The sequence below is a fragment of the Sciurus vulgaris genome (assembly GCF_902686455.1).
Source record: "Sciurus vulgaris genome assembly, chromosome: X".
NCBI classification, from domain to species: Eukaryota; Metazoa; Chordata; class Mammalia; order Rodentia; family Sciuridae; genus Sciurus; species Sciurus vulgaris.
Genome location: NC_136471.1, coordinates 104,414,998 through 104,441,618, shown reverse-complemented (window position 1 = coordinate 104,441,618; position 26,621 = coordinate 104,414,998). Strand labels below are relative to the sequence as shown.

Below are 26,621 nucleotides of genomic sequence, written 5' to 3'. Positions count from 1 at the left end.
AGGGTTTTCCAGAGACAGGAAAAAAATTTCTTTTTTTTCCCCATGTAGTCCCACCACTGGGGCTTCCCACTGGTGAACCCAACAGGAAGTCAGTTGGAAATGGAATCTGTAGTTTGTGATTCAGAGCTAACTGAAAAATTACTGCAAAATAACATCATTTTAAACCTAATTCCCTGTTGCTGGATATTTAGATCGTTTCTTTTGAGGCACAACATAAATGTGTAAAGCAAAACTATCAGTGGGATTGTTTCCAAACTTTCCAGGGACGGTATTTAAGAATGGACATGTTCTCTTAGAGCTCAACAAGAAACAGTATGTGAAATAGAGCAGGTGTAAATATCTCTGCTCTATCCCTCCAAGAGTAGATTTGTGTTCATCACAAAGGGAACAGCACTGGAGTTCTATTCATGTGGATCTATAATCATATAGTTTACTTCAAAAACTTGTCTTTCTGGGTGTGGTGGCATACACTTGTAATCCCAGCAACTCAGGAGGTTGAGGTAGGAGGACTGCAAGTTTGAGGCCAGACTCAGCAATTTAGCAAGGCCCTAAGCAACTTAGAGAGACCCTGTCTCAAAATAAAATATCAAAGGGGCTGGGGATGTGGCTCAGTGGTTAAGTGTCCCTGGGTTCAATCCCTAATACCAAAACAAAATAAAACATTAATATCTTCACATTGTATCTCCATTTGGTTGAGATCTACCAGGATTATTTTAAAGTCATAATTATGATTTTTGGGGAGGTACCAGGGATTGAACTCAGGGGTATTTGACCACTGAGCCACATCCCCAGTCCTATTTTGTATTTTATTTAGAGACAGGGTCTCAATGAGTTGCTTAGTGCCTGCTTTTGCTGAGGCTGGCTTTGGACTCACCAACCTCCTTCCCCAACCTCCTGAACCACTGGGATTACAGGTAATTTTTGTGTCCCTAAATACAAAAAGTTTCACTCACATTTCCCTATGTTCCAACAGTCATATTAAATACAAGATCTCAATAATGATTCTCAGGAAGCATTTATAGTTTTGAGCTCTATACATAGCATTTTTTTATAAATAGCATTTGACAAATATTTTCATTGTAAATGCAGAATTGTTTGTAGAAAATCAAATCAACATTTTCAGAGGTAAAATTTCTTCCTAATACCATGTAAGTTTATCCATTTTTCTGATGAACACTCCAATAAATTTTATGATTATAATCACAGAAGTAGGATATTAAAATTCTCTTCTGTAACTTACATGTAAAAAGTTATGTATGATATAGTCTATCCTGATAGACCTTTCGCTTTAATACAGCTAAATGTATCTAATACTTAAACATAGTATCAGAGACTTCTATAGTATGCATATACTAAAATTTATTTCATTGTTTGTCTTCACCAGTATGGTACGAGTTCCCTGAGGACAGGGATCTTGCTTTTTGCTCACAGCTGTATTTCCAGTGCTTAGAAAAATATCTGGGAAAGAGTAGGTATCCTATAATATTGTAGAATGAATATATGGTGAATCACTATGGATGAATACCTGGATTATTTCTAATTTCACTATTTAGGTAATGGTTTGTGCAATTAATATTCTTACAGATATATTTTGTACATGTATTTCTTTTTGTAAGGAGAATTTATAGATGAGGCATTGTTGGATCAAAGAGCAAAAAAAGAATTAGGGCACTACAACTCCTCTCAAATCCCTTCCAATATGTTCAGGAAGTTCCCAGTGTGAAGAGCAGTGACACATGAATTTACAACCCAGTATTCCTAGCCCCCAGCGAGTGCTCCCAGGATCAGTCTTACTAATATAGTCCTGTTACTAAGTGACACTGACCTTTTCCTTCTTTTTAACTTGTTCTGTTTTAAAGGAAGTTGAGTCTCTTATGTTTCCACCCCATGTTCTGAGCCATTCAACTGTCATTCTGTTAAAACGAGAACAGTACTTTTTGTCCCTGCTATTTTTTGTTAAGCAGGCTATATTGGCTATGAAACTTTGTGTGCTCTCAATATCTTTATGACTATTTTTTTAATCTAGTCTTTTACAAATTTATCTCCTTAACCCCCAAACTTCAGGGGGAGTCTAAGGAGGAAAGCTGAGAACCTGCGACTATCACTCATTTCATGTTTCTATCAAGCCGTCACCTAAGCAACCATCCGATGCTTACCAAGTCCCCTTGAATCAGGTTTGCTAAGTTCAGTTCCCTTCTCTTTTTGGTTGAGTGTTTTCCTGAGTACTTTTTGTGAACATACCCTTGGTAGATCCAAACTCAGTTCTGTAGACATTTCTGATTCCCAGAGAAAAATGATTTGGGGAGTTCAGTTAGGAACTTTGGAACAACACAGATGTATCAATAAAAATAGAACTGTATATGAATGAACATATGCTCAAACTTTGTATAAGCATTCTCGCACTTTGAGACCCTCCACTGTTCTTGCCGTCTATGCTAGGGAATCTAACTTGGCCTTAGGCTGAGTAAGGACGACCTTCACCACAGCTCATCCAACATTTCTGCCTCCTTTCCTCCTCCAGGTCCTGTAGGGTGCCTTCCCATTTTCCTGAGTAAGCTTTCTGTTTTAGTTCAAGCTGCCTTTGTTCATACTATTTCCAGTCTGTGATGAACTTCTTAACAGGTTCTCAAAGACCACCATTATCCTAGCCATACTTCAAGGCCCACTCAGTTACGACACTCTTATTCAACCAGTCAACAATTGTCTATTTAGTCACTACTATGCACCAATAATCTGTTCAGTAATTTTCTTTAAGTTCCTACTGCATCTAGGTGCCAAGGATGTACAGTAGTCAATGAGACAGACAAAAATACCTTTCTCTGTTAGAGTTTACATTTTAGTGAGAGACATGGAAAAACAAAATAAAAAGCAATAACATAAACATGAAAATGTTAGAGAAGTGCTATGCAGAGAGTTCAACAGAGTAGCTATTTTTGACTGAAATGGCCTGAGGAGGTGATATCTATACTGAGATTGGAATGACAGCAAGAAAGGGATGAACTATTTAGAGTTTAGGGTGCAAAACATGGAAAAAATGGACCCCGCCAGTGTGAAAGGCCCTCAGAAGGAATGAAGCCCACTTTTCATGCCAAGGCAGCTGAAGCGCAGGGCCAAATGGAGAGCAGTGGTAGAGAAAGCTGGAGCCAGCTCATATATGCTTCCTCTAAGACTCTAGGTTGAATTCTTCCTTGCTTCTTTCTAGCTTCTGGTGGTGACCATCAATACTTGATATTATTTGGCCTGCAGGTGCATCACTGCAGTCTCTTCTTCTGTTACAACCTGGCCTTCTCCCCATATGACTCTGTCTTCATATGGCCCTCTCCCCTTGTCTTCTCTTTTAAAGTATACCAGTCATATTCCATTAAGGGTCCACATTACTCCAGTATGACCTCATCTTAAATTATTATATCTGTGATGATGTTACTTCTACATAAGGTCACATTTTGAGGTACTAGGGTTAGGCCTTCAATATATCTTTTGGGGGACACTATTCAATCAGTGACTGCCTGACAAAATAATTACTATGCATCTGAATCACTGGGGATCTTGTTCACATGGGCTTGGATGGGACCTGAGGTTTTACCTTTTCAACAAACTCTCCTGGCAGATGTGAGTACTGCTAATTTGGGGATAGGGTGACCAATTTGTTCTGGTTTGCCCAAGACTTCTGGTTTTAGAAATGAAAGGCTTGGATGCAGGGAAATCCCTCAGTTCTAGGCAAACTGGAATGGTTTGTCACCCTATATCACAAACCACAATTTGAGGAGCCAGAATCTAGTTATGAGGTATTTTAACTTACCTATTATGTTACCATGTATTTATAATTAAATTGTTTATTTTTGTTAGAACAGTTCAAGTTTTCAAGGATCTACACCTAATTATATACTCTAAAAAAGTTCCAGACGAACTGTGAAATGGAGAGATAGTTTAAACTGATGGATGTCATCTGTGAATATCATACATGAACTCCTCAAATTATTTATGCTGCTTAGCAGAGTTCCTGTTGAGCAATGGCCCTCAACTTTTGCTTCATGTTAGAATCTCCTGAAGAGTTTTAAAAAATGCCGAGCCTCTACCCCACACCAAATGACTCAGAATAGCTGGGATTGGACCCAGGAATTCATAGTTTTTTTAAACACTCTTCAGATGATGAAAATGAGTAAGTAGCAGAGAGAATCAACATGCTGTCTTCTTTTTTAATAGCGACACCTTGCTTACCTATCCCTAACCTTCTTCCATCTGCAGCCATATTTCCTCTCCACTCCCCCTTTGTTAGGATTGATCATTTCCTTAACCAGATTGTTCTCTTCATTGTATTTGTACACTTTATACAATGACTGCACTGACCTGGGACCATGTGTGACTCATTGAAGGTAATAATTACTTGTACAACAACTGACCCTGGAAGACTTTTGCCAAGCTTTATTGACTCTTTTTTTAACTCTTTCACAAAAAGGTATTCTTAACATTACCCACGACAGAGTTAGCTTGTGATAGTGTTGTTGTGAGTGTACATTCTCTTAGGAATCAATCTCCTACAGGATCTGTATTGTGTTCCTTTACAGACCAGCTATGGGAAATTTGGGTGGAGTGTACTTTGTTTTTTATAGTGATATAATAACATGCAATAAAAGTCATGCAATTCAGTAGTTTATAGTATATTCACTAAGTTCTGCAACCATTGCCATTATCTAATTCCAGAACATTCTCATCAATACAAAACGCAACCCCCTACCCATCAATAGTCACTCCTCTTTCCTGTCTTCCCCAACCACTCATCTATTTTTGTCTCTATGGATTTGTCTATTCTGAATGTTTCTTATAAATGGATCATTCAATGTGTGGTTGTGTCTGACTTCTTTCACTAAGTATATTTTCAAGGCTCATCTGTATTACAGCATGTTATGAGTAGTACTTCATTCCTTCTTGTGAATAATTTCCCATTGTACAAATACACAATCCGTCAGTTGGTAGACATCTGGATTGTTTCTACTTTTTGGCTATTATGAATAATGGTAATGTAAACATTCATGTACACTTGTGTTCATGTGTGAACATGTTTTCATTTCTCTTGCATGGATACCTAGGAATGAAATTCTTATGGTATCTCTGTATTCAACATTTGGAGGAAATTTCAAGTTGTTTTTGATATTTTTTTTACTTCCTTGATGCAGTTCTCCTTTATGAGTGTGAGGTGGTCTGTACTTGTTAGGTGGGGCAAATGATTCTCAAGCCCATTAAATTGTTATCTGTTAAACATTTTATATGTAAGAATGATGTTTCATACAGAATTCTCTTGTTATTTTATAATTTCCAAGTGTGAGAAAATCTAAAAAATGGAGCTCCTGGGGAGACTAATACCTGTGGTGGTGAGGATTTGGGTCTCTGTCTGAGACCCTGGGTTCCTGACCATCCTTCCAGCTGTATCTCTGTCCACCTGTCACAGTTTGTCCCTGACACAGAAAAGGCTTGCTTGTTGCCAAGGACATGACTATTGGGCCTCTTCCATCTGAGAAGACCAGCTGGGCGTCCAAATGTAGAAACGTGACTGATCGCTGGGGACACCCATAAACTTCATGTAGCCAGGTGCAGACATCTTGCAGATTTAAGACTGTACTCTGTTCAAAGCAGAAACCTAAATACCCTGGAGGTCTGGGAGAGGTTCCTGGACCTCTCACGGCCTCTAGACTTCTTGCTTTTCCTTCCCCAGCCCCACCCTCACATGGGTTGGGGGTCTGAGCTTGCGCGGGATGCAGGCGCGGGCCGCCTTCCCAGCATGCGCAGTCGCTCCTCGGTTTGCTCCTTCAGCGGGAGCTCCCGCGGGGTGCGCGCTCACGCACACGCACGGCCTCGCTTGCGCGCGCACGGGGCCTCGGGCAGCACGCGCCCCCGCCCCGCCCCGCCCCGCCTCCTCCCCCCTCCCGCGCGCCCGCCCGCCGCCTGCCGCCACCGCCGCCGCCGGAGCTCTGTAGTATGGCATCGAGGAGAATGGAGACCAAACCTGTGATAACCTGTCTCAAAACCCTCCTCATCATCTACTCCTTCGTCTTCTGGGTGAGTGCCCACGCCTGGCCGGGGGCCGGGCATCCGTCCATCAGTCTGGGTGATGATGCTCTTCTCTTAGAAAGGAAAGTGGGGGAAAACCCAAACCCAAAACCAAATTTTGGCCCCCTTTTTAAGGAGATAGGCGCGAGGTGTTGGGTCGGGGCTGCGGGATCTCAGGGCACAGGTCTGGGCTGCTCGGACCCTGGACTCTGCCTGGCGCAGGCTGCAGTTGGCTGCGTGGTGGGGGTGACTGCAGGTTGTCAACCTTACAAAAAAAAAATCATTTTTAATGTATTTATTTATTTTTTAAGCTCGCGGGATAGCGTCAGCCTCTGGGGAAAGTTGCGGGTTTATTTGTCCGTTTTCCTTTCTGGACTCCCCTTCCTACCCTACCTTACCAACCGGTTCGCGGCGCCTCTTGGAGCTAACCTGTGGCGGACTAGAAACCAGCAAGGGAGCGCCAGGTTTGATCCCAGATTCCCACTTATCCTCGACCCTGCTGGGCTGCAGAAGAGAGGCGCCCAAAGCCCCTGCCGGCTTAGGCAAGGGCGATCGAGTCCCCCGAGCGCACTAAAGCGGGGCAGGCGCAGCCACCGCGTGGAGGCGCGCAAAGGGGAGAGGGTCTTATATAAGCTAGGGGCATCTTTGAGGTTTCTTGGAGACCTAGAAGATGGATCTTACGACCCCTTTCCTTTCTCGTCCATCCTTATAGTCCCTATCCGCTCCTTCTGTTCACTGCATGAACCCAATTCACAGTGTCCTGGGGGAGGACCCCTGGCACTTGGTGATAGCGATAGCGCCCCAACTCTTTTCCCCATCTAACTGGTGTTGCTACCAGTCCTTGAAGCTCAATGCAGAAGGGTGACGTCAGCCCCCTCAGCCAGGGCCGCTGGGGGCTGCGTGGTGCACCTCGCTGAGCGATGCGCCCTTCTGCGCGCGGGAGGAGGAGGGGGAAGAGGAGGAGGAGGGGGCTCCAGACTTGTGCCTTACCTCATCCTGTTTGGCAATTCGTGGAATCAGTGCAGGGCTGACACTGCAGTGATTCACTTGGAGAGGTGGGTGGTACCTAAAGACCATTGCTTGTTCTTTCTCTTTCCATGTAGATATCCCCCCTCCCCCAGTTGCCATTTGCATACCAAGCCACAGTTACTCCGCAGGGGAATGAATATCTGTGCCCCCCCCCCCCCCCCCATAATCTGGGTCATTTCAGCTTCCAAGGCAGTCATTTTGAAATCTGAGGCTCTGTAGGAAAAAACAGTCCCGCCCCTGGTTGTTTTTTTCCTTGCGACCCCCCTCCATATTAGCCCTAATTTTGCTTTGAAACTGGAGCACAGTGCTGTATGAAGTACCCACAGTCGGCCTGATGGTGAACTGGGCTGTTTTCAATGGCCAGGGCAGAAACTGAGATTTATAAAGGATTAAAAAAAAAAATCCCTAATGTCCCCGGGCATTTCCTTGTCACTGACACTGGTGATTCTTCAGGTTTGGAAAACTATGGACTCTGGGGACTGGCATTCCAGGAGCTCTGCAGTGAGATAGGATAGAGTGGATTGCATTAGGCAAACACAGAAATGGACTTTATTTGGACTGAAAACAACACAGGTTGAAACATCTCAGTAGTGGAATTGTGTGCCGTGCACGCACAGATCCTATCATCAGATGTTTGCCTGGAAAAGCAATAAACACATGCTGATTGCTGAAACTTCCCTGTAGTCATTCCTGGGAATCGGTTTAGTTTTTTATGTATTTCCTTAAATCTGTTTTTGTTTGTCCCTTTATTATTTAGTTGACTTCCTATTTGTTGCTGGAGTAAACCATATGGGGGGTTATTTTTAGCCTCCTGAGGTTTATAATGCTCAGGAAGGAAGTTTGTTCTCTCAGCATCTCTGCAAACTGGTAAAGAAGGGGGTCTTCCAGGCCTAGGCATTTCAAATGAGCTCATTCACTCTCTGTGCTTCTACCTCTCCCCCTACACCATGAATCTGATTACTTAATGCTCCCTAATATACCTATAATTGCTGTACTTTATATCCAGGGCAAGTTCCTTGATGTCACGGAATTTTAATTTTTTTTAACTTTCAAGATTTTTGTAGTTATACATAAAATATTTACCTGGATTTTTTTCAATAGTTTAAGTAGCATTCAGTGATCACTTCCTACCTGACAACCAAAAGAATGAGATCTCTCTAGGTGTGAGGGTATTTTTTTTTTTTTTTTTTTTTTTTTTTTGCGGTGCTGCGTATTGAACCCAGGGCCTTGTGCTTGCAAGGCAAGCACTCTACCGACTGAGCTATCTCCCCAGCTGGGTGTGAGGGTATTTTAAGCAAAATCTTTTTGTCCTTAAGCCATGGTGTAAATGCCATGTTTTCCAGTGGACCTTAAATGCTGTTTTTTCGAAATGAGCCATATTGAGACGTAATTCATATGCCATGAAAGTCACCCATTTAAAGTATACAATATATAAAAATAAAAACAGAATATATAAATAGTATATATTTTATGTACACTATATATATAATATATAAATAGTATATTCACACCATTACTACTATTTGAGAACTGTTCATCTCAAAAAGAAACCCTATCACATCCCTTTAGCTGTTATTCCATTCTCTCCTAACCCCCTTCCAAATCCCTCCCACTTGCCCTATGTAACTATTAATGTACTCTCCATCTCTATAGATTTTCCTATGCTGGACATTTCCTATAAATGGAGTCATTTAACATTTGTCTTTTTGTGACTGGATACATTCACTTAAGTATAGCATTTTCAAGGTTCATCTCCATTGTAGCATGTATCAGTACTTCATTCCTTTTTATGGCTGAATAATATTCCATTGTATGGATATACCACATTATGTTTATCCTTTTGCCCATTGGTAGACATTTGGGTTGATTGGACCTTTTGGCTACTAGAATAATGGTGCTATAAATATACATGCACCAGTCTTTTTTTTGTGTGTGAACATGTTTACATTTCTCTTGGATATATACCTGGGAGTGGAATTGCTAGGTCACATAGTAACTCTATGTTTAATTGTTTGAAGAACCGCCAGACTGTCTTCCAAAGCAACTGTACCATTTCCTAGTTTCTCCAACAGTGAGGGTTTCAGTTTCTCCACATTCTTGTCAACATTTGCTATTTTCTGACTTTTTAATTGTAGCCATCCTAGTAGGTATGAAGTAATATCTCATTGTTCTGATTTGAATTTGCCTGATGAATATTGATGTGGAGCATATCTTTACATGATTATTAATTATTGATTGGTATATTTCCTTGAAGAAATGTCTGTTCATATCTTTTGACATTTTAAAAGTTTTATTTAGATTATTTGTCTTTTTTATTGTGAAACCGTAAGAGTTCTTTATGTATACTGGATACAAGTCCCTTATCAGATGTATGGTTTGCAAATATTTTCTCTTATTCTGTGGGTTTGTCTTTTCACTTTGTCTTGGTGGCCTATGATGTATAAAAGTTTTGAAAAAAAATTTAATGAAGTCCAGTTAACCTGTTTTTTCCTTTATTGCTCCTGCTTTTGGTGTCATAAAAAAGAGTCCATTGCCAAATTCAAGGTCACAAAGATTTACCTGTTAAAAGTTGTTTGTTGGAGTGATTTCTCAATTCAGTAAATGGAGTTGATACAATAATCTTTTCTACACCTCCTAGAACAACGTTTGGCATATGGTAAGTACTCAAATATTTGTCAAAACTACTGGAACTATGCTAAGTAATTAACAAAAAGATGACTTTGGTATTCTTTTAAGTGGAAGATGGAGAAAAGATTAGGCTGACTTATTTCCTTCATGTTATTTGTGAGTTGTTTTAATTGAACCTTTTCTCTTCCCTTACCTCAATTAAGATTTAAGACTAGGGCCAGGCGTGGTGGCACATATCTGTAATACCAGCTCTGGAGGCTGAGGCAGGAGGATTGCCAGTTCAAAGCCAGCCTCAGCAATACAGTGAGGTCCTAAGAACACTTAGTGAGACCCTGTTTCTAATACAACATAACAAAGGGCTGGGAATGTTGCTTGGTGGTTAAGTGTCTCTGGGTTCAATCCCTGGTACAAAAAAAAAAAAAAAAATTAGGTCTAGAAGACATTTGACCTTAAAATGGTCAAATGGGCAGTAGCATGAAGAAGGCTAATGTACTTGGGCATATATACTAAACCAGAAGTCTACAATTATGAATGAGAGATCATTGTTTTACCTGACCACTTCTTCTGTCCATAATCACTCTCCCTCTCTGAGGTGTTTTCTCTAAAGTGGTAGAACAGGAGGCAATTCCCACAATATTTGGCATTGTCTGAAAACCCCTTTTTTACTGGAGAGGGTACTACTGCATCTAGTGAGTAGAGGCCACAGATGCTGCTAACCATTCTAGTATGCACAGGATAACCCCTTGTAACAAAAAATTATCTGGCTCAAAATGTCAACAGTGCCAGCAACTTCTGCTGTATTGGACTTAACATGGTCCAAATCCTATGGTAGTAAATCCTATGAAGAAATATGGAGCCTCATGCAAAGCTCATGGTACTTACTGGTATTTGCAACCAGAGCATACTCAACACAATTACATGTAAGAAGAAAGGCATTGTCTATGGTGTATCATGACTCTCTACTTGAAGACAAAAGGTAGGTGGCTCTTTATGTAATTGTTCTAATGGATAGGATGGTTTGTTTTCTAGTTAAATAATATCACCTGAATGCTAAGTGAGCAGATCCTTTATTTTCTTTGATTTGTATGCTTCATTTTCAGGTTTAGAGGAAAGATGGGGAAAGCACACTTAGGAGTAAGTTATTGTGCTTTAAATAATGGCAAACAGCACCTGGCACTCAGGAGATTTACTCAGGAGATATTTGCTTACTTAATGATGACTGAATAATGAAATTTATTGACGACTCCTGGGCTTAGTTATTTATTTCAACTCATCTCAGTGGAAGGAGGCTTTTTGAAACATGTTGTTTTCAGTCTCCCTGTGGCAATTTAAATGTTCTTTTGCCAATAACATAGAAAAATGGAATAGAGCTCTTTACAGGGACTTGCTTATCTTAATGATATTTCACTTATATATTTGTGATCTAGTTTGCCAGACATTTTAGCCATCTAAATTTGTAACTGCAATTTAATTTGTTAAGCTTGAATAAAAAGGATATCTGTCTTGCCTTATGTAAAACAAATCGTCCCACCTTTATGATGAATAGAATTTGAAAGCAAACAAGAAAACTTTATAAATATGTTACTTTTACCAGGTAAACTGTTTTGATTCTTAAATGCTCATCTGAGTTCTAAGCTAAGATTTAAGTCCATCACATCTGAATCTACTAAATAATGTTGTAAAGAGAAATAGCTTTAGCTTCATTCCTGTGTTTATTGGATTTGATTTCCTCTTGACTATGTAAGAAGGTAATTAGCTTATCAATAGTGCTCTTAAATTCTCTTATGGTGAAATATCAATTTTTTTTTTCATTTGAGAAGCATCACTAATGTTTTGTGGAGAAAAAATTTTTTAAAAGTAGCCAAAATGTTTTTTTTTTTCATTTTGTCATCAAGAAATTTTAGCTACTTGGGTTATATAGAAGGGAAAAATCTTAAAAATAATACCCTAAGTTTTTTCACAGTGTTTCAGTTTGGGCATGTACTGAAACTTATAGTTATTTTTTTGCATGTCAGTGCAATTCATCAAATATTCATTGAATGTCTGTTATGTGCCAGATATTGAGTATTCAGTAATGTGTTTACCAGTTTACTAGCTGCTGCTTTTGGAATTTTATCTGCATTTCTGCATTTTGACCCTCAACTTGGATCAGTGTTCTAAGGGCTTTTGAAAGAGTGGACATCATTATAATCACCTTTTGTCATTATCCTACATTGGATCCTCAGTTCCCTAAATATTCTTTCACTTCCTTGGTTTGTTCCCTCATTTTGGTGGAACAGATTTTCTACGAACTTCCTGGAAAAGGATGCATGGAAGGTGAAAATCTTATTTTACTCATATTTAATATGATAGTTTGATTGAATAAAGAATTGTAGTTTGGGCATCATTTACCGTCAGCATTTTGCTGTCCACATTCCTCCATGAAATCTTCTTGTTCTTGTTATTAGTGTTCAGAAATCAGATGTTATTTGGATTCTCCTTGAATCCTTTTCTCCTCGGAAACTTTTTGGGATTTCTTGCTTTTTTTTTCTTTTAGTGCTCTGAAATTTTCCACTTATACTCTGATGTATGTGTATTCTCATTTCTTTCCTGTGTATCCTTTCAGTCTGGAAACTCAAGTCCTTACATTTGGAGAAATTTTCTTGAAGTGTTTGATTTCTTTTCTTTGTTCTAGTTGGATATTGGACCTTCTAGACTGATTCTGTACGTTTTTCCCCTTCTGTTTTCTGCCTCTGTTTTTTGCTCCACTTTTTTGGAAATCTTCTCTTACTCTATCTTATTGCTGTTGCATCTTTTCAGTTTTATATTTAATTTCCAGGAGTTCCTCTTTGATGTCTGAATGTTATATTTTACCATCCTGCTCATGTTTTATGAGTATAATATCTTTAAAATCCCTCTGACAATTTAGGAATTTTTTTGAAAAAATATTTATGTCTTCCTGTATAGTTTCTCCCAAACTGGTCTGTTTTATGGCATATTACAGTTTTATTTCAAATTTCTGGTTATATTTTGCTCATTTGTTGCACATGTTTAAGATGGGTTGCTGAAAGACTGATTGGAAGCTGTTAGCATGAAGCCATTCCCACGTTTGTTGATTTTAAGTTGGGTAAATTAAGGTGTTGAGTTTTGGAACCATGATGAATATCTTTAAATTCTTTCTCTTGATCTGATCAGGTTTCCTATAGAAGAATATTTTAATTTCTGAATAAAGAATGTAAGGATATGGGAGTCTCCACATACAGTGTATAAACCTTTGTTAAGCTCCTATTTTCAGTGCTGAATACATGTCCACTGTTCTTGTGTTCCCAGTTCAGAGACCTTCTGTTTTACCCTCTAAAGAAAAAAATATCTGAACCTATGATAGAATGGGAAAGAAGGCAAAGGTAGTGTTTTAGTCAGTTTTTTTTTCTCTGCTGTGACTAAAAGGATTTGACCAGCACAATTATAGAGGAGGAAAAGTTTATTAGAGGGCTCACAGTTTCAGAGGCCTTAATCCATAGAAGGCTGGCTCCATTCCACAGGGCTTGGGGTGAGACAGAACATCATGGCAGAAGAGTGTGATGAGGGTAGCAGCTCACCTGGTGATCAGAAAGCAGAGACTGTGCTCTTCAGACACAAAATTCATACCCCATAGCCACACCCCCAAAGAACCACCTCCTCCAGCCACACCCTACCAGCCTTCAGTGACCACTCAGTTAATTCCAGCAGGGATTAATTCAATGCCTGGGTTAAGGCTCTCACAACCCAATCATTTCTCTTTTGAAGCTTCTTGCATTGTGTCACACATGAGCTTTTGTGGGGATACCTCACATCCAAACCATAACAGGTAGGAAGTTGGAGGGAACCTAATTGCTCTTTTTACTGGATTCTCCTTATTTTAGCCCCCTCTCATCCCTAGTTCCAGATGTGCATGAAGCTACTATCTCCTGTCTTTTAGGGGTGTTTGGATGCAAATAAGATTTGGCTTTTTCTTAGCTTCCAAGATATCATTGTGGCTGTCTTTTCTTCCATCTATTCTCTTTGTTATTCCGGGTTTAAAAATTCCTTTTAGTGTCAGTTTTGGGAGATAGCCAGGTAAATGCATGTGTTTTATCCATCATCTTTAACTGGAAGTCCTTCATGTTCACATCTCTACACTATATGGTACTAATTAAGTAAACAATTGATTGTGAGTGATTGAACATAGCATCTGAAACAGCAATAGGTGGGATACTTCTATTGGTATCATTTAAAAAAAACTTTTAAAGAGATTTTGGGTGTCATGGGAAGTGTTCTAGGTTGGAACAGCTTTACTAAGGCAAATAAGGTCATGTAGTCATCAGGGACTGGACAAATGGGAATGTAGCTTTGAAGGTTGCCACTACATTTTCTGCCCTTTTCATTTCTTCCTACCAGGTGAAAGCCCAGTGTGTCTTCTGACCTAATTCAGTCCTTGCTGTATTAATTTAATATGGAAGCAGCAGTTTATAGTATGGTGTTTGTGTGTGTATGGGGGGTTTATGTTAAACTGATGATTGCTGTGCTGTTTTTCTACTACTACAATGATAATCTTACTGTTTGTTATGGAACTTGCATATTATAATCTGAAGTCTTTTCTTATTTAATTAACTTTACCTTCCATATGTAATATGTAGTTAGGATGTGTGTATTACCTTTTATAGCATTTGGAGAACATTAAACCTTTTCTGCTTAGTAGTTGCTTGGAAACTAGCTGAATATTTTTCCAAAAAAATGAAATGCTTTTCTCCATTTTAATCACAGCTAGAGTTCTTCATTTGATCTCACCATGAGCTACATGATGATGATTCATTGACTGTTCAGAGTTATATACTGTTTTAAGTAAGTACTTCAGAAGGTGCCAAGAATTGGAAGTCATCTGTGACTGTGTTTCTTTGTTTAAGCATGCTAAACCCTTGACACAGATGACTAATGCACAATTTGAAGCAGGCTTTAAAAATATATTATGCGTTTTTCTCCTTTGGTCCCAATTCAGCATCGTCTGATTTGAGTTCTTTCCTCATGGAGACAAGCAGATCACTGGATTGCTGCTCTTAAATTGCTTCTTTTGGTTGTTATCCCTCTTTCTGTGACAGTGCTTTTCATTGTCAGCTGAACATTTTTGTCCTTTTTTGTAACACCCCAACTTTCCATCAAGAAAAAAATGTAGGGGAGAAGACAGGAGAGGGTTTTTCTTTTGGTTTTTGGTCAGTTGAACAAATAAGCAGTTTGAACAGTTTGGTGATGGAATTAGGGATCCCAGTCATGTAGTGAAATATTTTCTTTAGTCCTTGCTGCAAGGTATGGTGAACTTAGGCCATCATCATGTGTTTCAGGAGAAATTTGGGGTGCATAAGGAGGTAGATTGGGCACAGGTGGTAGTTGAGCAATCTAGGTTAGTGATTCTCAACCCTGCTTGTCCATCTGAATTGTCTAAGTTCCCTAAAAAAAAGATACTTAGAGTCCATCCTAAGGCATTCTGATTCATTTGTTCTGGGTGGGGTGCCAGCATTGATATCTTTAAAATAAGCTCCCAGGTGATTCAGCTATGCAATTAAGATGGCAAATCATTGATCTAGAGAAATTTGGTAGATAATAGCAGGCCTGGTTCATTTTGAGACTCCTGGATCTGGATGTATCTAGTGCTCTAGTAGCTAGGAGGTATCTAGTATTTTTCTGTTGATTTAGCCTTCTTTGCCTAAGAGTCTGGGGCCAGGTCTCCATAGTCTTGTACTAAACTAAAATGGTCTTTTCACTCTTAGGAGACTGTGCTAGTCATTACTGAATGAAAAAAGCAACTTAGCAGGATTGCTAAAGGTCTTTTCAAAACAGAAATGCTTAATCCTATCTCTTGGAATTTTAATTTTAATTGATGTGGATAGGGTCCTGGGTGTGTACATTTTTTTAAAAAAGGATCCTCAAGATAATTTTGATTTCTGGGAGGTGGCTCTATGGTCTTTCATGCAGTTCATTATAAATGAATACTTGCCTACTGAATGCTTTCCTCTGGTGTGATCTGTAGGACCATAAAGTTGGTTTCAGGTGAGCGTTCCACCAAGTATGAGGTAGGTAATATTTTTTTTTGTATCCACTGAACTGGGCTCTGGCAAGGATCTCCAAGTGAACTCCTGGATTTGGGGTAGTTTTCATCTCTTAGAGACAATATATTTTTGTTCAGAGTTGCTCTAAGAAATTAGGAAGAGTCTTGACTTGCCTTCTGTTAAAAGATGAGGGCATTATCTAGTATGTAAACAAAAAACTGAATTCCTTACTTATCAAAGTATGAGAGAGCTATATTAGTCACGCAGAGTTTAGAAGTAAAACAGATTACTGATCTTTTTTGAGAATCATAGTGGTATTTGGAGGTCTTTTGGTCATAGAGACATGAATGGTTGAATTTGAGGAGAAATCTATTTGTGTGAAATGATTGTTGACTGTCTCTGTGAAGCATGTTCACTGTAATGTGTCTGCAGTTGATTGGTTGACCTTGAATTGTGTGAGACTGTCCTTGTAATTGCTTTCCAGATATGTGTTCTCTGAAGCAAGTTGAGTTGCCATTGATTAGAATGAGGTGAATTCTCATTGATCAGGTAGGTTTAGAAGTAAGTCCTTGTGGTTACCACTTACTGTGACTACTGACTAATCAATCTTTCCTCCCATTTCTAGGAGTAGAGTCTTTTATTCTTGCCTCAAGTTACTTGGTGAAATGAAGTTTCTTCTGTACTTCTGTTTCCATTTTCTAAACATGATGATAATGCTCTGTAGAGCTCCTGAATTAATTCATTGTCATAATCATTCCTCAAACACTAATAGATTTTATTGATTTCTAGGGATTGGACTAGGACTTCCCAAAGGTGGACCCGTTTGGGTTGAAAAGGACCCTAAAGCTTCGTAAAATGAGACTGGGTGGGAAATATTCCTAAACATCCCTTCTGCATCCCCATTTCTACTTGGGTTCATGTTCCTTGTCTAATGAAGCTTCTGAGAACTTCTCATTCCTCCCAAGATTTGTTTCATATTCTAGACTGTATCACTCACTTGGTATTTTTTTGATTATTGCCTTCTATTGCAGGGAATTCAAAATTAGACCTATGCGAAGTCTTGTTTGGATAATTACTGTATGACGTTAGGCAAGTCAAATAGTTTCTGTGAGCCTATTTCCTCTTCAGAATTTAGGATATCTGTGTTTACCCATCTCAGTCAAGTGTTGGCAGTCAAATGAGATTGAAGCACTTAAGTGTGATGCATCTATATTTTGGCAAAATTATTTCTTAGAATGTAGAGTATTGCTTTTTTCCTTTTTTGCACATGGGAAGTCCTATATCAGTATGTGTCGAATTAATGAATTGACCAAAACAATTCCCTTTCAGGGAATTAAGGGTGAGTCCCTTCTTGGGTTTTATAGTTTGCTAACAAAGAGGTGGTATCCAGAGGGTTTGAATAGAAACTAATAATAAAATGAGTTTGGGTACCTGAGTTCAGTCCTGTCATTGGAATAAAGGTGTTCCTATCTAGAGTGAATGAATGTAAACCTGACACTTAAAATTAAATGCACAGTTGATAATTTTCATAATTTTTAAAATGAATTTTAAATTTTAGAACAGTTCTAAATTTATAGAAAAATTGAGATAATATGTACAGTCCAAATATTCATCACATAGTTTCCATGTTAATAACTAATATTGATACATTTTAAATCAATGAAAGAACCTACTTCATTCATATTTCCTTCATTTTTGCCTAATATCATTTTTCTGTCCCAGGATCCCAGTCAGGCTACCACATTACATCTTGTAGTCATGTTTCCTTAAGCTCCTCTTGACTGTAACAGTTTTTCAGATTTTCCTCAGTTTTAGTGACCTTAACATTTTTGAAGAGTACTGGTCATGCATTTTATAGAATGTCTCTCCATTTGGATTTTTTCTGATGTTTTCCCTGTGATTAGATTGGGGTTGTATGCCTTTAGGAGGAAAACCACAGAGGTAAAGTGTTGTTTCCATTCCATAATATAAAGTGTAAGTACTATCAACATAACTTATTGTTGATATTGACCTTGATTGACTGGCTGAGATAATTTTCAGGTTTCTCCACTATAACTTGATTCTTATTCCCCCTTTCTATACTGTACTCTTTCAAAGAAAGGCACCCTATGCAGCCCATATTGAAGGTGTGGTATTATGCTTTATCTCTTTAAAAGTGGAGTATTCACTATTACTTTTAACAGAGATGATTTCCATTCAACAAATGTTAGAACAGTAAGTATTCATTCAAATAAATAGTTAAATACTAAAATCATTTGAGTCAATCAAGAACTAGATAGGGTTCTTGTTTAGTATTACTACTTATGATTTAGTTTGTCTAGCAAATGCGATGACAAATAACAATGGAGAAAGAGATATCTCTTTATATATGCAGTTGTATATTAAAAACCCCCGAAGATTCTGGTAAAAACTACTAAAAGAATTTGATGGGGTGGCTAGATACAAGGTATATATACAAAATTTAATTGCTTCTTATTATTTTAGTATATAAGCCTTAGAAAAGGAAAGGAGGGAACATTTAATTCATAGCAGCAACAGAAATCATAACTACTTCACAATAAAGTTAATAAGAAATGCTCTTATAAGAAGAAAACTAAAATCTTATTGAAGGTCATAAAATATGGTCATAAACCCGTATTGAGCATCACAAAATAAAACTCGACGAGATTAAAGAATGCCTAAGTATTTTGGGGTTGAGATTTAATATCATAAAGATATCAATTTTCTAAAATAATTAATAATTTCCATATAGAATCCCAACAGGATTTTTTTTTTTTTTTTGGTACCAGGGATTTAACCCAGGGGCACTTAACCACTGAGCCACATCTCCAGTCCTTTTTTGTATTTTATTTAGATACAGGGTCTCACTAAGTTGCTGAGACTGGCTTTGAACTCTCTGTCCTTCTGCCTCAACCTCCTGAGCTGCTGGGATTACAGGCATGCACCACTGCGCCCAGCTGGCCAAAAGGATTTTTTGGGGGGAGGATTGGCACTTGATAAAATTATATTATTTATATAGAAGAATAAATATCTGAGAAGAAAAATTGGGGGAGAAAAGGAAGTATGTGTCTTATTATCAGAATACACTATTGTGGCAGACAGTCTATAAATTGGCCTCCATGAGCCTCATGACCTGGTATTTATGCCTTTGTGTACTCCCCTCTATTTAGATGTGAGACCTGTAACTTGCTTTTAACTAATAGAATACAACAAAGGTATCAGATATGTGTGAATACACGTGCAAGATTGTATTACATAAGATTGTAAAGTCTTATCTTGCTGAGATACTCTGTCTCTTGCTGGCTTTGAAGAATCAAGCTGCCAGATTGTTAGAGCAGCCTTATGGAGAGGGCCATATGGCAAGGAACTAAGGGCATTCTCTGGCTTGACAGTGAGCAAGAAACTGAGGCCCACAATTTGATAATCCGCAAACAAGTGAATGCTGCCAACAATGAAGTGATCTTGGAATCAGGCTTTTCTTCATTTGGGCTTCTAGTGAGAACACAGCCCTACCTGACACTTGATTGAAGCTTTGCAAGATCCTGAAACAGAAGACCTGCTAAGTTGTGCCTAGACTCTGACCTTATAAAAACTGTGGGATAATAGGTGTGTTTGTTTTTAGCCTCTACATTTGTGGTACTGTAGTTATGCAGCAAAAATAATACAATTATAAAGTCATGAGTTAATTCAATATGATGTTGGCTTAGAAATAGATGAACAGGCTGGGTGTGATGGTGCATGTCTGAAATTCCTGCAGCTCAGGAGGCTGAGGCAGGAGGATTGTGAGTTCAAAGCCAGCCTCAGCAACTTAGTGAGGCCCCAAGCAACTTAGTGAGACCCTGCCTCAAAATACAAAAGGGTTGGGGATGTGGCTTAGTGGTAAAGTGCCGCTGGGTTCAATCCCTGCTACCAAAAAAGAAAAAAAAAAAAGAAAGAGAAAAAAGAAATAGACAAATAGATCCAAGGAATGCAGAAATAAGCTAAGGAATGCAGAAATAAGTTCTAGTGTGTATTATTTAATAATAATAATAGTAATTATTTAATAATAATAGTAATTATTTAATAAATGAAAAGGTACATTCCTTTCAGTGAGAGAAAGCTAGGTTTAAATGATTCTGGCACTACCAGATATCTATATTGGAGAAAGCAAAATTGGAGCCTTTACTTAAATTTTATGAAAACCAGTAGTTTTCAATGTTCAAATATAAAATAAAGCAAAATCATGCTGGAAAACATAGAGACCATATGTATAATAAGGAATCAGTGATAGAGCCTATTAAACTGGAGTCTCAATTAAATATAATATCAAAGTATTTAATTATAAAAATTTTAAAAATTAAATGGCAAATGGTATAATAAGGTCAATTAAACATTGTGGGGGGATAAAGGAGCTGTGCCAGACTATTAATTCATAAACTGCCTCCTTCATTCAGACATTCACACAATAAGTATATCTACTTTTGATGCAAACTCATCAGTGTGGACTGATAAGTTTGCTGGCCAGCAGTGGTTCACTAACCACTCTTGGGAAATTACTGCCATAGGGAACTTACTGGCTAACCTTTTCTTTTCTTCCTTTCTTTTCTTTTCTTCTTTTTTTTTTGTAAAATCTTCATAGCATACTTTAAAGCCTATTTCTTTTTATTGAGTTTGTATATTTGCTAAACCTGCCATTTTCTATATATATATATATATATTTATATATATACTGGAAAAAAATATATACATTATAATTTTTTTTTGGTGCTGGGGATTGAACCCAGGACCTTGTGCTTTCAAGGCAAGCTTTCAAAGGCAAGCACTCTTCCAACTGATCTATATCCCCAGCCCTAACCTTTTCTATTAAGGGTCAGGCAGTAAATATTTTAGGTTTTGTTAGCCATATCATCTCTGTTGCAGCTGTTCAACTCTGGTGTTTTAGTATGAGAACAGCATAGACAATAGTGTAACATTTGTTTGACCTGGGGAGAAGATCTGACTTTTGGATATTTGCTTGTTGGCTGGTCCAGTGGAGCTTGAGATGATCAGTGTTGTGTTGTCTGAATGGAGCAGTTCTTTTTTAGGCTTTTGAACTTGCAATAGAAGAGAGGTGGGTGCACGGCACACACCTATAATCCCAGTGACTCGGGAGCCTGAGACAGGAAGATGATGAGTTGGAGGCCAGCCTCAGCAACTTAACGAGATCCTAAACAATTTAGTGAGACCTGGTCTTAAAATAAAAAACAAAAAGGGCTAGGGATGTGGCTCAGTGGTAAAGCACCCCTGGGTTCAATCCCTGGTACCAAAAAAACAAAACAAAACAAAAAAAACCTGGTTGGTATAAGTACAAGAGAACCAGGGGGGAAAGTAGCAGACACGAGTGCAAGAGAACTGGAGGGGGCCAGTGAAATGGTCAGTAGGCTGTGTAGGCTCCTGGACAGCCCCACCCCTCGTGCTTTTCTCTTCTGACCTGTAAGAGTGACTTTTTTTGATTCTAGGGAGGCCTGGCCATGTGGGTGTGATTCCTCACTTCCGTATTTCCTCCTCCTTTAAATCCCTTTGATAAACCAAGAAGGATGATTTGTTGGATGTTTGAAGTGCTTAGGAAGGAGGATTGGAATTGTCAGAGAAGGCTGGGGTTGACAGGCCAAGTTGTGAAAAGCCAGTAAGTTCTTTTAAGACCTATGAGATAGTAAATTGGATCCTTTTCAACCACATAATATGCCCAGAGTTCTAAATGCAGTTAATGTGAAGTTGCTACCTGATAATAGGTGTAATAGGGTGTAGCAGACCATTTGGTCAGCAGTGCTAATGGAAGCCTGTGTTTCCAGTAAGTCTTGTCTAAGGGATAAAGGTTCTCCTACAAGGTAGGAGCAAATGATTTGAGCCAGTTACTTATTAATCTCCTTAACAGCAGCTGCTCTATGTGGGAAATGAGACTGGCAGTTGTTTTAGTTTATATTCTTCAGATATGTTTTAAGGACAAACAAGTACCTGCTTTGCATGTTGTATTTTTCAAAAAATAAAGTCCTGGTATACAGAAGGAATAGCGAACCCAACAGTTTTATAAACAACTTAGAACAGGCAGCTTTGAGGGCCTTTCATAAAAGTCTAGAAGACAAACGAAGGGAAAATGCTCTTCCATGTCGTTGGGAATCAGATCAAAGTCTTTGAAACTAAGATGTTGGAAATGAACTCTGGGTAGATAGTGAGCCAATTATTTTGAAATAAAAAGTACAGTAAATGAATGTTCTACTAAAAATTCCTGTTCAAATAAGCTGTCTACAAATCAATATGTATATATAGTTTTCCAGTTTGGGAAAGATAAAATACATGTAACAAATACTGGAGAGATACCCATGTCAAAATGTTAACAGTTATGGTTGGGTGGTAAAATAATTTACGGTTTACTATTTTCCATGTGCTTTTCTTTATTTTTTTCAAGGGTTTTCCCTCGCTTTACAAAATGAATTACTTTTTTTTTTTTTGGTACCGGGGATTGAACCTAGGGGCACTCATCCACTGAGCCACATCCCCAGCCCTTTTAAAAAATATTTTATTTAGAGACAGGGTCTCACCAAACTGCTTAGGGCCTTGCAAAGTTGCTGAGGCTGGCTTTGAACTCGTCATCCTTCTGCCTCAGCCTCCAGAGTCCCTGGGATTATATCCAGCTAGAATGAATTACTTTTGAAATGAAGAAAGCAGTACTTTTCTCTTATTTTAGAAAACAAAATTACTCTGGTTACTTTGTAGGATATAGTTTTATTTCTCACAGACAGACTTTTTAACCACATTTTCCCATATATAATGTAGCGTTTCATTGACTTAGTTAATTTTAGTCATTGGATTAAATTAATGTGGAGTAAAATCACCTTTACTTGATTTTTAAGTCTCGTCCTTCAAAATAAAGGAAAATGCCTATTCCTATTGGGCATTAAACATTTTTGTGATGTATTTTAAATGTGATACCAAGATAATAATATGATAATCACCTGTGTATCTACTAGCTAGTTTTATGAGATCTTAGCATTACACCTTTTATGCCTCAAGTATTTAGTTTTTAAAGAAATATGAAAAATTTGCAGTTGACTCCCCAAAATCTCCTATCATAAATTCAGAAGTTATCTGTTGAGCCTTTTTTCATACATTTACTCATATTTACATGTCCATAATAAGTATACAATATTACTTTCATATTTTTAAAGTATATGAGAAGATCATGCTATACTTATCATTTTGAAACTTGTATTTTTGCTTAATGTATTTCTGTGTTTCCATATTGATAGATGTGGGGTTTAGGGTTTGGGAAACTATGGCCAGTGGGCCAAATCTAGTCAGCCATTTCTTTTTGTAAATAAACTTTATATGTTGTCCATGGCTGCTTTTACACCAAAACACCAGCTGCAACAGATCCCATTGTAGTGGAGGCTAAAGAACACCTCTATCCATTCTACTTTCTAAGTGGGGTCTGTGGCTGGGTCTAGGAATTAAATTGACACAAGACAGATTAACAGGAGAAAATATGTACAAGTTTTATTTCTTTTATGTGCACATAGGAACTTCAAAAGAGAGTACAGACCCAAAGTCTTGTTCAAAGCAGAAAATGTTTACTCGTTTTAGACAAAGAATAATAAATGTGTGAACAAGTAACAGGACAAAGGAATCTAGGGGTAGTAAATTCTAGGGATGTCATTAGGTGATATATGGGGGGTGTAAACCTGGTAGAAGATAAAGGTTATTTCAGTAAGTTTATTTGTATGGCCCATGGCAGTAACAGTTCCCAGTCTCAATGATTAAGTATTATTTCTCTTCCTGATATGGGGAAGGCACCCCGCCGAAAGGAATCTTTATGACTTGCTCTGTGTAGGAAAGGGTAGGACAGCTAGCCCTTAAGTTTTCAGATGTTTTCAGCTTGAAATAATCAATATAAAAATCAAATTTTATATGGCATGTCCTCAACTCTTTCACGGTATGTCCTGGAAAGCCTGAAATATTTACCGTCTGGCCCTTTGTAGAAGTTTTCCAAATCCTAGTTCATTCATTGTGTGAACATATTATTTATCCATTTTTCTGCCCATAGACACTTGTTTATTTATAAGAAGTGATGCTTTGGTGAACATTGGTATGTATATATACTGTGGTATATCTCCTTACTGTGTGAGTTATAGAGTCTCCAATATAGCACATAGAACATTAAACAATTCAACTTCTGTTTTTTTTTTTTTTTTAATATATTTAGCCAAAATGGACAACCCAAGGCAGACATGGACCCTGTTGTCTGCTGGGCATTTTAGTTAGTGGTTTCGGTTTGAGAACATATTCTTCATATAGTTTTTTTTTCTCAAAGCAGATTATTATTGCATAAAGAGAGAAAAGGACTATGTTGTCCATATGGAACAAAGTGAACTCGGATTGTAGCTCAGTGATAGATTACTTGCCTAGCATGTGTGAGGCCATGGGTTCCATCCTCAGCACTAAAAAATAAAAGAAAATGAAAAAGAAACAAAAAAAGACACATATTGAGTAAAGTGAGAGTTATGAATAGTGCTGTCAGTAACAAAGGACTGCCCACTGTATGCAGTTAACTGAATGAGGTTAAAGCGATGCTATTACTATTAGTAACCACCACTACAATATGATTATTGAGCCTTCAATAAAGGTCAAAGATACTGTTAAGGACTTCATGTACACTATCTTGTTTAATCTTTATAACAACCTGTTGAGGTAGTAATTATGGCTCCTTATTTTGACAGGAGGCGACTGAGGTCCAAAGCGTGACCCAGGGTCCTATCTAAAGTGAGGTTTTAGTTTGGACCTCTTCACCCCCACTGGGCCTAGTGCTCTAGGTCCAGGAGCACATTTCTCTACGGAAAAATTTGGAGATGGGTTATAGGATGCTCTGAGAATCCTTACTGCTCTGAGGCACAAATTCTCATTGGCTGAGTCTCCTATAAGCTGACCAAAGCTTCATGCACAAGGGAGAAGCCTTAGTTTCTTTAAATTGTCAAAAGTTACAACTGCAATGGGAATAATTATCCACGTGCTTCCTTTGCAGAAATCTGAGGCCAGGGCCATCTTGTCTTATCCTTTTTTGTTCTCCCAGCTCAAAAGTTAGGTTTCCCAAGTGAGGATTATAATGCTTTACAGATAGTGGATGCTGAAGATGGTCCAAGAGACGATAATGCCTCTCGTGAACTGGGCAACTGCTCATTCATTCCAGTGGTTTAAATCTATAAAATATCTTTCTTCCTTTTTAATTTATGACTTGTGTGGGAGACATAAGAAATCCTGAAAACTTTCATGGGGCTAGTCTTTCCACTCTGTCATTTAAAACAAAATTATCTTGTACCGAAAAGACTCTAAATTGCAGCCCAAAGTGCATGAATATTATTTATCCTGCTGTTGTGAAATATGGTAAGGATGTGAACTTGACTCCCATGACAGTAAGCCCCTGGCCACTTTGAACAATCCAGAAACCAAGGCATTAAAAGCTGCTGGACATGCAGTTTTCCCCCCTCTTTATTTGCTCTAAAGAAACAAAGCTGAAAGCAGTGGGAATTATCAGGCATTTTCCTATGGAGCTGACACTAGCTAAACAGTTATCTAATCCACACATGGACACAGATAAGGCTCATTGGCACAGTTGCTAAGTAAGGGTTTGTCAGTTGGGGTGATCTTGTTTCCTCTCCCTGAACCTACTCTTAGGAAACAAATGTGACTAGTTGTTTATACTCCCTATGAATGGCAAGAAGAATTCTTACCTGTATCCATGTAATTAGCTATATTATCTCTGATGAGAAGAATTTAAGGCATTAGAGAGCATTGGAGAAAATCTAGTTCTAAAAAAGAAAAGTTTCCCAGGCTGCTAAAGTCATATTTTAGCCAAAAAAGGTCTGTACATGGCCCCTTTTCCCACTTGTAAGATGAACTATACAGCAACAGCAGTGATAATAGTTTATCATGCAATACAAATACAAAAGCTCATTAATATGAATTATTCCTTAAGTTATATTAGTTAATGAATGTGTGTTCTACTTCTATTATCACAAAAAACTGGGCCTACTCTTCTGTCCCTGATCTATCTCAGGTGACAACAGGAAGTGTTTTGGATCCTTGGGCCTGTCAACTTAGGGTCTGGCTCAAATCAAGACTTCCTGTGTAATCATAGTGGTATTTTAGCCTTCCTTTGTTTGGGACCACTGACTTCCCTGTGCATTAGGACCCTATAAACATAAAGATTTGACTAATAAGGATTTTGGAAGATTTCTGTTTTAAAAAATCTATTTGTAGCCAGGCATAGTGGTGCACACCTGTAATCCCAGCAGCTCAGGAGGCTGAGGCAGAAAGATCGTGAGTTAAAAACCAGCCTCAGCAACTTAGCAAGGCTTTAAGCAACTCAGTGAGACCCTGTCTCTAAATAAAATACAAAAAGGGCTGGGGAGGTGGCTCAGTGGTTAAGTGCCCCTGGGTTCAGTCAGTCCCTAGTACTATGTATGTATGTATGTATGTATGTATGTATAGTATGTATGTATATACATATATATGTATGTATGTACATACGTATATATATATTTTTTTGTGGTAAAATTGGAGCGTTGGCCAGAGACAGAGAAAGCTGCGTTCAGGTTAAGCCTCAATTAGGCAGAATATGCAAAGTTATCATCTTGTCTTTTGTATGTAAAATAGTCCCCAACACCATCTCCAGCAAAGAATTGGAGTTTGTCTTTTTTCTGTCACTCCTAGCTCCCCCCAATCTCTCTCATATATGTTTTACCCACTTGCCTACACTCTAAACCCTTGATTTTGGCTTGACTTCACTCTCTCTCATGTACTGTGAATCAGCAACTTCTGTTGAATCTAATTATTTTTTCCCACATTTTTTAATCAGTGCATTGTAGTTGT

General features: G+C 38.3%; 1 protein-coding gene across 1 annotated transcript in view; it reads left to right on the top strand.

Annotated features, from left to right (window-relative positions):
- The first annotated feature begins 5,894 nt into the window (after positions 1 to 5,894).
- The window catches only part of TSPAN7 (tetraspanin 7), a 123,897-nt gene continuing 103,170 nt past the window's right edge, over positions 5,895 to 26,621 (top strand). The window contains exon 1 of the mRNA XM_079122969.1: positions 5,895 to 6,054. Coding sequence (XP_078979095.1) covers positions 5,974 to 6,054 — 81 coding nt within the window. The 5' untranslated portion in view covers positions 5,895 to 5,973. The remainder of the gene's footprint in view (positions 6,055 to 26,621) is intronic.